General features: G+C 40.2%; 3 protein-coding genes and 1 non-coding gene across 4 annotated transcripts; 2 read left to right on the forward strand and 2 right to left on the reverse strand.

The window, feature by feature from the left end:
• The first annotated feature begins 483 nt into the window (after positions 1–483).
• On the forward strand, positions 484–565 carry Trnas-uga. The gene has a single exon. It is a non-coding gene; the product is annotated as a tRNA-Ser (tRNA).
• A 472-nt stretch (positions 566–1,037) lies between these two features.
• Positions 1,038–2,960, reverse strand: LOC108096955 (rRNA 2'-O-methyltransferase fibrillarin). Its single transcript, XM_017198923.2, is given in 4 exon segments — positions 1,038–1,687; positions 1,689–1,781; positions 2,287–2,729; positions 2,845–2,960. Coding segments are annotated over 4 exon segments (1,038 nt in total). The 5' UTR covers positions 2,858–2,960; the 3' UTR covers positions 1,038–1,198.
• Positions 2,961–3,409: 449 nt separating this feature from the next.
• On the forward strand, positions 3,410–5,067 carry LOC108096865 (tektin-2). Its single transcript, XM_017198790.2, has 3 exons — positions 3,410–3,731; positions 3,815–4,246; positions 4,306–5,067. Exons 1-3 carry the CDS (start codon positions 3,520–3,522, stop codon positions 4,958–4,960), a joined length of 1,299 nt encoding a protein of 432 aa, XP_017054279.1. The 5' UTR covers positions 3,410–3,519; the 3' UTR covers positions 4,961–5,067.
• On the reverse strand, positions 4,972–7,338 carry LOC108096864 (protein arginine N-methyltransferase 7). Its single transcript, XM_017198789.1, has 3 exons — positions 5,567–7,338; positions 5,359–5,510; positions 4,972–5,302 (listed from the first exon to the last, which is right to left on the reverse strand). The coding sequence occupies exons 1-3, from the start codon at positions 7,274–7,276 to the stop codon at positions 5,047–5,049; spliced, it is 2,118 nt and encodes a 705-aa protein (XP_017054278.1). The 5' UTR covers positions 7,277–7,338; the 3' UTR covers positions 4,972–5,046.
• Between the last annotated feature and the right edge of the window lie 6,467 nt (positions 7,339–13,805).

The following is a 13,805-nucleotide window of genomic DNA, read 5'->3' on the forward strand; positions in this document are numbered from 1 at the left end:
ATTTGTTATGTCATCATTCGTGCTACATAATTTTATGCAGAATTTTTTGCTTTACAAATTGCATCAAACTTTTATTCTACAATTTTTTTTTTTATTTAGTGTTATGAAAACAGTTATTTCACTTATGATTTTCCAAAGAGCGTTAAGTACGTATACGGTTTAGTTAAATTGTATAACCAATAACAGTTAAGTAAAACAAATTTTAAATAATGTTCTTGCGTTAAAAATATAAACTAAAATATTTTTTAACACCTACCTTTTCATCTTCACATTTTAACACCAAATAGCCATTAGTTCCGAACTGTCAGCTACGTTAAATTTTGATGAAGAATTTATTTAGCCAATACACGATCCAGAAGAGTTCTAGGTTTGTGAATATATTAATATTACGCCAGCCCTGAGTAAATTCGTTGGCTTATAGACGGAAGGGGAGGGCAATCCATGATTCATATCAAGTTGGAACTTTGACATAGTGGCCGCACAGCTGCGGTGTCCGAGTGGTTAAGGAGATGGACTTGAAATCCATTGGGTTCTACCCGCACAGGTTCGAATCCTGTCCGCAGCGAAAATTTTTATTTTAACTATTGTGTTAACTAAGTTTCTGTTATTAAATTTTCGGATCGTACAAAGATAGGTTTGCATTCTATATACGTATATCATAATGTTCATATCTTTTCTTTTCCTGTGAATTAAAAAATTATTTATTAGCACTATAACTTAAAAATATTAATTAAATTTACAAATAAAAAGAAATTGTCAAAATTTAAATTGTTACAAACTCTCGTTTTTAGTTTTAAACCTGCTTCAGTGTTAGAGGCTATTATAAAATTATATGAATCCCTCGATTCTGACTTTGTTTTTAGGAACCGCTCTATTTGCATTGACTTTCCAAAGCTTGAAACTAGTTACTCATTAGAAACCCTATACCACCTTATCTGCCTTTTAAGCTATTATATGAATCTTGTTATATAACAATAGCTCTATTTAATTTCCTTAAAGGAACCACATTCAACATATGACCTCCGTCAAGTTGTATATTTGCTTTTGGTTTCTGTGTATATTTTGTACGTCTGCTACAAAAATAGTTTGCATTTTGATTTATCTTTACAACTATGGTTTTATATTTAAAAAGAACTTAATACAACACGTCTGTATTAGTACAATAGCCTTATAACTAAACCAAGCAGAAAACAATAGCTTATTGCTTGGGTGGTGGTCGGTAAACGCCGACGACAACGGCGTGGTCTCGCTCGTAAGGCTCCAGCGTGAGCTGCTCCTGCGGCTTCAGCTTGTCGGCCTGCATCTTCTTCACCTCGGCAGCGAATACCGCTTCGGGTTGCGCCGTGGAGTCAATGCAGGAGGCCTTGATCGAGATGACAAAGTGACCGCCGTTCTTCAGGAAGTGCTGGGCATTCAGAGCAACAATACGACCCTGATCTGGCTGGGCAACGTCTGCGAAAATGGTGTCCACCATGCCGACCAGCATGCGGTACTTGTGTGGATGGCGAGCGTCCTCGATGATGGGTATGATGTTGGTACGCTTCTTGGCCACATTGATCAGATCGCGACCTGATCGGTGTGAGAACTCCACGGCGTAGACGAGACCCTCGGGTCCCACCACATCCGACACATGGGAAACTGTCGTTCCGGAAGCGGCGCCCAAATAGAGGACCTTGGAGCCCGGGGGGCATGTGAATCTGCTCAACTCCGCCCAGAACGGCAGCAGCCAGCTTGGAACGGAAGGGATTCCACACGCGGTACTCGATCTTCTCGCCATTGGTCTGTAAGTAAATGTTAAATGTGATTAAGTGGTTATTGTAAAATCCAAAAAAATTACAGGAAAGAAATGAAAACGCTGGATATGATTACAAAATAAAAATCTTTAAGAGAAACAGTACCAATAATTATTCATACATTTTTTAAAAGAATTTTAGGAAAAATCAATGAAGAACTAAAAGGAAAACAATTTGGTGTTCATTCACAACTGGTTAATAAACATGTGTTACTTCAAGATAAGGCTTTGAAACTATCCGCAAATCCATTTTCAAAATGGTGGATTGTTTGGGTTCGGTTTGTTTTGGGATAGGAAGTGCCTCAGTTGTGCATTGTTCTAAGCAAACCTCGGAGCACCCGCGACTGCTTCACGTGCACCTGAAGTGCACACAGCCACAGGTGGCCGCCAAGGATGCTCATGGCCACATGATGCCATGTTCTGTACCCCTGCACAACCTCATCATCAGCGGGGAATTTGGATAGGAATAATAAAAAGCAATATGAAAGACTTACCTCAACGGAGATGCGCTTCTCGCCGTAGACTTCCGATCCGGGTACAAAGTTCCTGGTAACCAGAGCGTCCTCCTTTCCGCGGGCAATGAATATTCCCTCGTGACGATGGGGCTCAATCACAACGGTTTTGCCGCCCTTGAAGCCACCGGCACCACCACCGCGTCCGCCGCCACCCCGACCACCTCCGCGTCCTCCGCCGCCGCGTCCACCGCCACCGCCGCGTCCGCCAAAGGCACCACGGCCACCGCCGCCACCACGACCTCCTCCACCGCCTCCACGGCCGCCTCCAAATCCACCGCGACCGCCACCTCCTCCTCCGCCGCCGCGACCACGGCCGCCTCCAAAGCCGCCACCACCACCACCACCTCCTCCGCCGCCGCCGCCACGTCCACGGAAGCCACCTCCTCCTCCGCCGCCGCCGCCACCACCGCGTGGACTGAATCCTGGAAGAAAAAATCACATATGAATTAACGCCCACTATGAGGTTAAGTTTAGCGGTTTAAATCGATTTTTTGGAGTCCGCTTTGATTAGTCCTAGTAAATGATGATTTTGCGCACCTGGTTTGCCCATATTAAGCTGCTGTACTTGTACTTTTTAATACAACTTTTAACGAAAAGTGAGTTGGTCCGTTAACACGCGGCAACCAAAACGCTCGAAAAGAAAAACACGTGTGTGTGACTAGAGGTGGAACAAAATACCAGACGTTTATTTGATGCTATCGGAAAGTGGCAACGCCGGTGCATTGCTTAGCTCCGGAACCAAACGTGGTTTCGAACTTGGATAAAAACTAAGATTCAATTTCAAATAGCCTTTCAAAAGTAATTAAAAGCAATCCAAAATTTTTAAACATTTTTTTATGTATTATTAACTGGTTTCCTTATTGCAAAAAGTTTTAAAAGCCCTTTCGGTCGATGAATTTTTTCGTTTGTTCTGCTGCTATTTCCATATTAAAAATTTTTTTCGCTGTTTCTATAGTAATTAATATATACATAAATGCAATGTGCTAAACTTGCAATCCCTTCAACCTCTACAAACAAATCACAGTCCGTTGTCCTTGGCAATGACCCAAACGCCTTGGAGATCTAGTGTTCTTTGATCAAACAACCATTTGAAATCAATGTTTCAGAAAATATATTTCAGTCCAATTTGAGAGTTTCAGTTGAGAGCACATAATTATTAAAATTGTTTACGGATAAATCCAATTGTTTTTTAAATACTTTGAACATTACAAGATGGCCTTCCACTCGGTAGCAACGATGGAGAAGCCGCTCCAGCACATTTCGCTGACGGATTGGTACGCCCGGGTGAACCAGATGCGCAATGTGGCGGATGCACGGAGATCAGACGCCTTCGCCATTCGCCATGCGTCCCGATCCTTGAGGAACGAGACGAGAATCGAGGGCGATTGGGCTAACTACGAGACTAACGAAGCACTAACCGATCGGTGAGTCTAAATAAAGTGAATTTATATGATTTAACTTTAACTCATTTACTCTCCCCATTAAATGTATCGCCTTATAAAACCAGCATCTCCGAGTTAAATCGCTGGCGGGATATAATCTCAAAATCCTTTGAGAGGATTGAGCGTGAAATTTATATGCTGCAGGAGGAGAAGAACGCCACTGAACGGGAACTGGAGGCGCTTACCGGTCCGATCTCAGTGATCGCCGAGTGCCTCACCATGAGAGACGGTCGCCTGGGCTCAGAGATCACCTACGACGAGGCGGATACGGAGATCAAGAACGAACTGGTGGTGTTGGAGAACAACCAAAGACTTTTAGCCGACCGATGCCAAAAGGCTTGGGAGAAACTGAACCGATTGGAGGAGGTGCGCTTTAAGATCGGTCTGGAGATTGAGTTCAAGGTAGAGGCGATGCAGCTGGACAACTCTCAGTTGGCTCTCGATCGTAACTCGGCCAATATCTCTTACAAGCCGGATCCCACTAGGAATCCAAAGAAGTCAGTAAAAAGGTGTTTTTTTAATTATAAGCCTGTTTAGAAATTTAATCATTTTTTAGCTCCTGCTCATACGAAACTTGGTTGGAAAATGTGAAGAACGTCAAGTTGCTGGCGGAGAATGAGTTGGCTGATACGTATGCCATCCGGGAGGCTTTGTTCGTGTGCCGCGAGAAGGCGCGCAACATGCTGCAATCCCAGCAGGAGCGGGCAGAGCACACCATTCGCAAGCGTATTTTCGAGACTCAGCGGGCCAGAAACGAACTGGAGTGGCAGCAGCTCAAGATGAAGGATGAGATGGAGAAGGCGATGTGCGAAATTCGCACCTCAGAGAATGCTTTGCGGGACAAGACCGACGCCTTGAAATTGGCCGAAACGCGTCTGGAAAACCGAGCCCAGAGATCGGGTATGGAATTGTGCATGGACCAGGCACACGATATGCTCTGCTTGGAGGTGGAGAAGCTGCGCGAGATTCGTCGTCGATTGCAGGCGAAGATCGATGAGAGCAAGACGAACTTTAATCTCTTGGAGGAGCACGGCAAGCGGATCGATGTGGATCTGGAGAACAAGCAGCACTCGCTGATGACGGACATCCGGGCTCTGGATCTGCGCATGCGTCTTCGAGGAGGAGAGTTTGGCACCAAGGTGGTCAGCGGGTCGCAGACTGACAGGAATATTACTCTTACACGCATGGAGAACGAGATTCCAAAGGATTAGATTGCTTTTTAAAATATCACTCATTCAATGTATTTGCCCTGATGTTCATTACTCGTTGTCCAAATTTTCGTGAAAAAATAATAAAATTAGAGCTTCTTCTGGCTAAAGCTGAAGTTTAGTTCGCCTAACAGAGGTTTAAAATCCGTGCTCCATTCGAGATGAGTAATAGCTTCCTCGCGCTTTCTGGGAAAATGCACTCCCTGCCGGACGAACATATCCCACTTCACAAATTCACCAAGAATGACGGGTTCACTGGGACCACTGCTCACAATCGATCTGGGACTGTTGTCATCCACCAACTGCCAGTCTACCCATAAGGCCACTCCATTACAGGTCCCAGGACTGAAATAAATATATTAAGTATTTTGTAAAGTAATATTTGCATTTATTTTACTCACTGCTTCAGTTCTATGCTTCCTTTTAGGTTAAGCTCTTTGCCAAAGTCGCTAAAATTTACATCAAGCACTTCTTGGGGCTCTGAAAGTGCGCGACATGGGTATTCCCAGAGGGGCTGGGCCTCCACCAAGGACACTGCTTGCTCTGCAGATCTCTGTAAGTTGTTAAACATTATTTAGTTCCATAAAATAGTAATTAGCAATTACTCACTTCCACCATTTCATCGAACAAACGCAGATCGAATCCCTCGCAATTGCCAACGGGAGCTCGAATTTTGTGCAAGTCCAAAAACTCCACGGGCAAGGCATAAATCCTCGCCGAACATGGCGAAATCTTCACGTTCTCCGGCAACCTGTCTTTTATTTTCATCAGCAAGGTGCCAAAATAAAAGTTATCCCACGGCAGGATTGCATTTAAAAAGTAAGGTTCTGCGAAGATGTGGGTAAGAGCAGCCAGTTGCGGATCCTCAAGCTCCTCCACTTTGTCCACAAACTGAACGTTCTTCAGTTGGTTGTGCTGCACAATGGATTCAAGTAACCTTCGCGAGAAACGATGGGGTTCATGAAGTTGAATGGATGCAGCTCCCAAAGCAGAGCTTGCTAAGCCAAGCAGGCATCCGTTTCCAAGGACCAGCACATTCGACTTTCCCTCCTCGATGTTATCCTCCAGGTAGCGCAGGTAGCGTTTGTTTCGAGGCGACTGGTTGATCTGGCCAATTCTGCTGCGCGAGTAGGTCATGTGCAGGTCACAGGAGCAGGTATGTCGCCGCACACTTTTCGTGGGCGCATCTTCATGGGCATCGAACCACAGCGAGTACTCATCGTGATGGCAGCTTAGGTGAAAGGATTTACCTGCTTCGAGCAGTTGCAGAGGCTTTGGTATGTAGTAGATGGCCTGCATCCAGTGATCCCGCCAAGGAACTACATTGGGCAGCGGGTGATCCTCTTTCTTCTCAGCTGCCAGTTCTTTAAGCTCAGGATGTGCCCAGTAAGGAGCACAGCTAAGAAGAATTTCACCAGCGTCGTCCAGATGAATGTCCCACCAGTAGAATACCAGCTCAGCGGCTCCCGGTAGCTTAGATTGGAGTTTCAGCCGCTGTTCACGCTGCTTCTCTCTTTCCTGCTTGCGCTGAAAATCGAACTGAAATATCTCCACGGGATCGGTAAGCGGACGGAAGGCCGAGTTTGGCAATTGAGACAATTGGACATCGTGCAGAGCAGCTTCCCCTTTGCAACCTTTTAGCTGCTCAGGCGGTTGCAGCAGAGGTTCGCCGTCCAAATTAGCCAGTGTTTTCAGACTGTTCCACTGTGCAGCCAACGGGGATTGGGCCACCTGGGCGTAGCACCTTGCGCGGGCGGGAATGCAAAGGGCATCCTCGGTGAGCAGCTCGCGATGGGCATGGTTATAAATCCCTATGGCTCCCTCGCCAATCAATTCTGTGTCCAGCAACTCCGCCACGAGGAGATTAGCTTTTCGTGGCATGTCCTCGCCCACTTGAATGTCCGTGGAACGCTTTCGAATGAGGCGCACCTTATCGCCGGCTCCGTTGGCGGCCAGAATCTTCTCCGCACAATTGGCCATGGGCAAAAAGGCCTCGCAGGCGGTGACCGAATCTGCTCCAGCGGAAAGAGCCATCATGGAGAGTATTCCCGTGCCGGTTCCGATGTCTAGGACATGAACCTCCTTTCCCGACGCTCGCATTTTTCCGATGGTCTTTTTAAGGGCGGCAAAGTACTTCTGATTGCGCTCCCAATCGTGCAACATGTCGCCGAAACCCGCGTTGGCCACTTCCTGGTGGTAATCGTAGTCATCTCCGCGCTCCTGCCAGGAATTGTCGCCAGTTATAGGGTTTATCACTTGTGAAAAGCAGGACATTGTGCGGGGCAACAGAAAGCGTGACTTTATCAAATTCCTCAACATAAGAAACCGGCTAAATAAACAAATCCTACAGTGTTGACTGGTCTCAGCTGTCAAGTGTGCACCTGTTGAGGTAGCCAAATGTAGCTTTATTTGGTGTTGGCTATCATTTTATTTTATTTTGTTTTAAAATAATGACAATATAAAACTGTGAGAGTGTAGCAATATAAACCGAATATTCGAAGTAAGACTTTCTTACTGTAAATATCTCTATTCTCGAATAATCCGGAATTATTTATAGTTTTTATTTAAATAGCTAACCTTGTCGAAAAACAGCCAAATGTCTTCATGTCTGCTCTTGCGGCTGCCACTCTAGCAGAAATTGTTCGCATCTGGCAGCCCTACGCTTTTCTGGAAAAAATACCAAAAGTCCTCCGATTTATCGATATGTTAGACTTACATTGTGCGCCAAAAAGTAAAAAAGATCTTTTGTTTTTCTTTAATTACTACTTTTATTAAAATTGCATTTTCCTAAACTTAAATATTAAATACAATGTGATGCTTAAAACTGACGATCTAGTCGGCGTTTGACGCTAGCTAGAAGTTTGGCACGTTTTCTTCTGGCCCGTTGCTACTCTGGAAGAGCTTGGAGAGCAAGCTAAATTATTCCAATTATTGATCAGGAAATCTAACAGCGAAATTCCCAGGACAAGAAGAATCAGACATGCAGGATCAATTTGAAGAAATGATAGAGGACCCTCCATTTTCTGTGCGTTGACGTCTTGAACTGTATATTGCGAATGACATGTTGGTGCCATTCCTCAACAAATAAATACCTCTCAGGTAAGCCGTAATTCTTTTAATTTATTACCTGTGATTGCGCTAAATGGTCAAAAAGGGTTATCCATATGTTTAGTAAACAAAGTAATAAATTGTAATCCCCATCCCTTTTTAATCATGTGGCGACTTGCAATGAAAGGTTTGAAATTACCTCGAAATGCATATTGTACAAAAATTTACATCTGTACCAACATTTAAAAAGCACCAAAACAAAATATCTTAAAAATAAGAAAATTTCTTATAATAAATAATTCATATAAAGGTTATCATCGATGTTTACGAGTAAAGTTTTTAATAAGCAATCGTTCGTAATCAGTCTGTCTCTGTGGGATTTCCATTTTGATGAACCAGATAGGATAATTGTTTCCGACTCACCATAAAGGTGGTACAATTTAGTTAGTTAGTTTTAGTTGGGACCTCTTTGAATTCAGTCCTCTTTCGCAGAACAATGGAGAAAGTGGTGGAGATCTTCCATGGATACGCTTTACTCATGGGCATGACGTCATACATAGTGGTCAATGGTAGATTCCTGCAGACAAGAATAATGAAAGCGTACGCCTTTACGTTCAATATATTAACTATTATAATCGTACCACCAGTTTTCTGGAGTGCAGCTCAAGAATTGACCACTGAGTCCTGGTTTCCGGAATCGATGTTTATAACGCCGTTTATTCTTCTTTCGGCTCACTATGCAGTTATAGTCTATAATGTTCTTTCTCGTTTCTATCGGTCTAGCATGTCTTTGGATTTTCTGAAATTAACCAATGAGATAAATCGAAAAATGGTTCGTGCTGGAAAAAAAACAAACTTTAAGCTTCAAAAGCTTTTATATATAAAATGTTTTATTGAGGGTTACCTTCTCATAACATCTGTGTTAACCTGTTTTTTTGACAAATCAAAAATGTTCCATCAAATAACATTTATTATAGGCTATAGCATTTCGGATGCCCCAACAATATTTTACTTCATATCATTTTGGCAAATCGCCAAGGGCTATGATCTTTTTAATCAAGAAATGGAGAAGCTAGTCGCCTTTAAAATGGAAACTGCCAATATAAAATATTTAAAGAAAATACGAAGTCTGTGGTCTCTTCATTCGGATCTCAGCCTAATGGCACACAGAATAAATAGGGTCTACGGATTTCAGACGTTAGCCTCACGAGTCTTTTTCATAATACAAAATATAATTTTTGGCTACCTTGTTATAGTTTACGTGCGTCAAGGAATAAATTTTGTTAAGATGTATTCGATTTTTATATACTGTCTTCGAAATATCGACTTCTTTCTGAACGATTTAATATGTGACATCACCACCCGATATCAGTGCTATCCAAAACACGAAATAAGCGAAGGAAAAATGTTCCCAGAGGTGGTTGAGTGCCTTAAATAAACAACCATGTTCCAATATAATGGTCTAAATTACAGATGAATGCCTTTCTGATCTACGAGAGCAGCACGAGACTCGATTTAAAAGTATTTGGACTCTATACGGCCAATAAAAATCAATGGCTTGGAATGATGCAAATCGTAGTATCCAACTCCATATTGCTGCTACAATTTTATGTCATGCTAAGTAACTAATGGTACTCACAAAAAAAAACTTTTAATTAATAATATTCGCAATATTTTTTTTGGTTCAAAGAATATTCATTAAAATATCCATATTCAATAACTTTAACATATAAAAATGTATCTTTATGAAACTTTAGATGTTTTAAAAACATCATAATTTTATCATGCGTAATTTCAATCTATTATATTTTTAGAAATTCATTAAATTACAATTTTGATTGATAATAGAATGTCAAATAAGACTCTTCGTTTTAATGACCGATAAAACGTAATTGTTCTGTCAAAGTGGGCATTCACATTTGATATTTTCAGATAGGATATTACTTCCCAATGCACTATAATGAAGGTAACACTCAAAGAGTAGTTTTATTTATTAACTCTTGGACTTCGGTTCGTGGCAGCCGGACCATGGAGAAACTAGTGGAGATCTGTCATGGATTCGCTTTTCTCATCGGCGTGACATCCTACACAGTTGTTAACGGCAAATTCTTAAAAACCAGAATGATGACGGCGTATGCCTTAACGTTCAATATATTAACAATTGTCATCTTACCACCTTTTTTTTGGTCTTCAGCCAAAAAATTTATGTTGGAACCTTGGTTTCCGAAATCCATGTTCGTTACGCCATTTATTCTTTATTCGGTTAACTATTCGGTTATATTGTATATAATTCTATCACGTTTCTATCGACTCCGCTTGTGTTTGGATTTGCTGGAATTAACCAATGAAATAAATCGGAAAATGGCGCGGGCTGGAAGAAAAACAAATGTAAAGCTACTATGGCTTTTGTGTATCAAATCGCTTTCCTTTATTTATTTGAGCCTTTTGGGCTTGTTCATGATCTTCACCTTCAACTCGGACGTCTTTACAGGCGTTGTAATTACTATTGCCTATAGCATTCTTAACGCAACAACATATTTTTATTTCACATCTTTTTGGCAAATTGTTAGAGGTTATGATTTCGTTAATCAAGAAATGATGGACCTGGTCGTCCTTAAATCGGAAATCAATACTAAAAAATATAGAAGAGAGGTGCGGAATCTTTGGTCGCTTCATTCGACTCTTAGCCTAATGGCCAGGAAAGTAAATAAGGTTTACGGCGTTCAGATGCTAGCCTCGCGGATAGATTTTGCTTTATATCTTATAATTTTTGGCTACGTCGGAATAATTTTATTCCGGCAAAAAATGAATCTAAGAGTCGTGCACGCGGTTTCAGTATACTTGGCTCGAAATGTCGACTTCTTTCTGAATGATTTGATATGTGACATGACCACCCAGTATCAGTGTTACCCGAAACACGAAACAAGCGAAGGAAAAATGACCCAAGAGGTGGTTGAGTGCCTTTATAGTACAAAAGCGTCTTAATTTAATGTGTTATATTACAGATGAGTGCCTATCTTATCTACGAGAGCAGCACAAGACTGGATTTAAAGGTAGTTGGATTGTATCCGGCCAACAAAATCCAATGGATTGTGATGCAGCGAGTTATAGTTTCCAATTCAATCTTACTGCTTCAATTTTATCTCATGCTTAGTAAATAATGTCACTCACATATTTACAAAAACAAATCTATCAATTGAATATTCGAAATAATTTTGTAATGTATTAACTATTCAATGCATATTTTTAAATATATCCATATTCAATAATCCATAATTGTATACACCAAAGGTGTTAATTAAAAGTTAAAATAATTTTAATTGATTTTCCTGTGTACTTAAAACCTATTACATTTATAAAAATTCGATAAAATATAATTTTTATTGAAAACGGAAATCGAATTTTAAATAAGGCTATTGATTTTAATGGAAAATAATTCGTAATGGATCTGTCAATGTGGACGGTCCCATTTGATGTTTTCCGATAGGATAATTATTCCTGACTCACTATAAGGGACGGAAACACCAGAGAATAGTTTTATTTAGTAGCTCATGGACTTCGGTTCGTGGTATCACAACCATGGAGAAACTAGTGGAGATCTGCCATGGATTCGCTTTTCTCATCGGCGTGACATCCTACACAATTGTTAATGGAAAATTCTTGCAAACCAAAATGATGCAGGCATATGCAATAATGTTTAATATATTAACTTGTGCCATCGTACCACCTTGTTTTTGGGCATCAGTCAAAGAAATGACTTCAGGACCGATGCTGCCGAAATTCATGTTTGTTATGCCATACATTCACTACTCTGTTAGATATGCAGTTATATTGTATATAATTATCACACGATTTTCTCGGTTCCGCATGTTTTTGGATTTATTGGAATTATCCAATGAATTAAAACGGAAAATGGCACAGGCTGGAAGAGAAACAAACTTAAAGCTGCTAAGGCTTTTGTATATAAAATCGTTTACCCTCACTTATTTGTGCCTTGCATTTCTGTCCACAGTTTTTATTTTAGACTCGGGCGTGTTTCAAACAGTTGTAATTACTATTGCCTATAGCATCCTAAACGCAATAACTTATTTTTATTTCACATCTTTTTGGCAAATTGTTAGAGGATATGATTTTCTTAATCAAGAAATGAAAAACCTAGTCGCCCTAAAATCGGAAACCTGTCCTAAAAAATATTGGAGGCAACTTGAAGGTCTTTGGTCCCTTCATTCCAGTCTCAGCCAAATGGCCAAGAAAGTAAATAAGGTTTACGGAATTCAGATGCTAGCCTCGCGCTGTGATTTTGTCATATACAATATCATTTTTGGCTTCTTTCTTACTGTTAATTTGCATCGAGGAATAACTCTTTTAAATGTGCACATGACTTTAATCTACTTCGTTCGAAATGTGGACTTCTTTCTAAACGATCTAATATGTGACATGACCACCCGATATCAGTGTTATCCAAAACATGAAACAAGCGAAGGAAAAATTAGCAAAGAGGTTGTTGAGTGTTTTAATAGTACAAAAATGTTATAAAATAATGGCTATAATTGCAGATGAGTGCCTATCTTATCTACGAGAGCAGCACAAGACTGGATTTGAAAGTAGTTGGGTTGTATCCAGCCAACAAAAACCTTTTTGTTGTGATGCAGCAATTTATATTTTCCAATGCAATATTACTGCTTCAATTCTATCTCATGTTTAGAAAATAATTTACTTTTAGTAAAGTATATCGTATATATTTATACTAGACATAGTTTACTAAATGCAACATTTGTCCAAGTAGGATTTATGCGCTACCAAATTTCAGAAAACTACTTTAATAAAATGTCCATATGATTAAACATTTTTATAATACCGGTAAAAAGAGCTGGCCTATTATATTTGCCACACTAATTAAAGCCAATTTAATTATCCATGGGAACAACACTTTGCCTAATTGGCTTTGACCCTGAAACTAGAAATGAAGAGCCTAGTCGCCCTAATATCGGGAATCAATACTAAAAAATATATAAGGAATCTGCGAGATCTGTTTTCCCTTCATTCGACCATTAGTCTAATGGTCAAGAAAGTAAATAAGGTTTACAGAATACAGACGCCAGCCTCGTGGTTTGATTTTGATTTATTCCACATAATTTTTAGTTACGTCAAAATGGTTCAAATCCGCCAAAAAAATTTTTTTTAGAGTCGTGCATGCGGCTTCAGTTCACTTGGCTCTTAATATAGACTTCTTTCTGTATGATTTATTAAGTGACATGACTGTATGATTTAATATGAAAATTATCCAAGAGGAGATTAAGTTTCTTCTTAGTGAAAACGCTTCCTAATGGAAAATAATTGCCGATGAGTGCAAGACTGGATTTGAAAGTAGTAGGATTGTATCCGGCCAACAAAAACGAAGGGATTGTTATGCAGCGTGTTAAAGTTTCCAATGCAATATTTCTGCTTCAATTTTATCTTATGTTGAGTAAATAAAAAACATATATATAATATAAAACTAATTGAGCATTCGTAATAAATGTGTATGTTATATTTTATTCAAAACAAGACAGGAAGCTAGCTTAATATTGTCGTCCGATATCGTCGTCCGATTTTTATGAAATTTATTTCGGAATTCAAGAGTCGTTAAAAAGTCTAAATTCCAAAAATTTTGATTGTCTGATGAAAAAAAAAGTTATCATTTTATTTCCGTCAATTCCCTAGAGATTTTTCGATCTTTCCTATGGCAGATATATGATATAGTTATCCGATTTAAATGAAATTTTTTTTCTTGATTCAAGGGTTGTTAAAAAACTCATGT

The sequence above is a fragment of the Drosophila ficusphila genome, unplaced genomic scaffold, assembly GCF_018152265.1.
Source record: "Drosophila ficusphila isolate 14025-0441.05 unplaced genomic scaffold, ASM1815226v1 contig_414, whole genome shotgun sequence".
In the NCBI taxonomy this organism is placed as follows: domain Eukaryota; kingdom Metazoa; phylum Arthropoda; class Insecta; order Diptera; family Drosophilidae; genus Drosophila; species Drosophila ficusphila.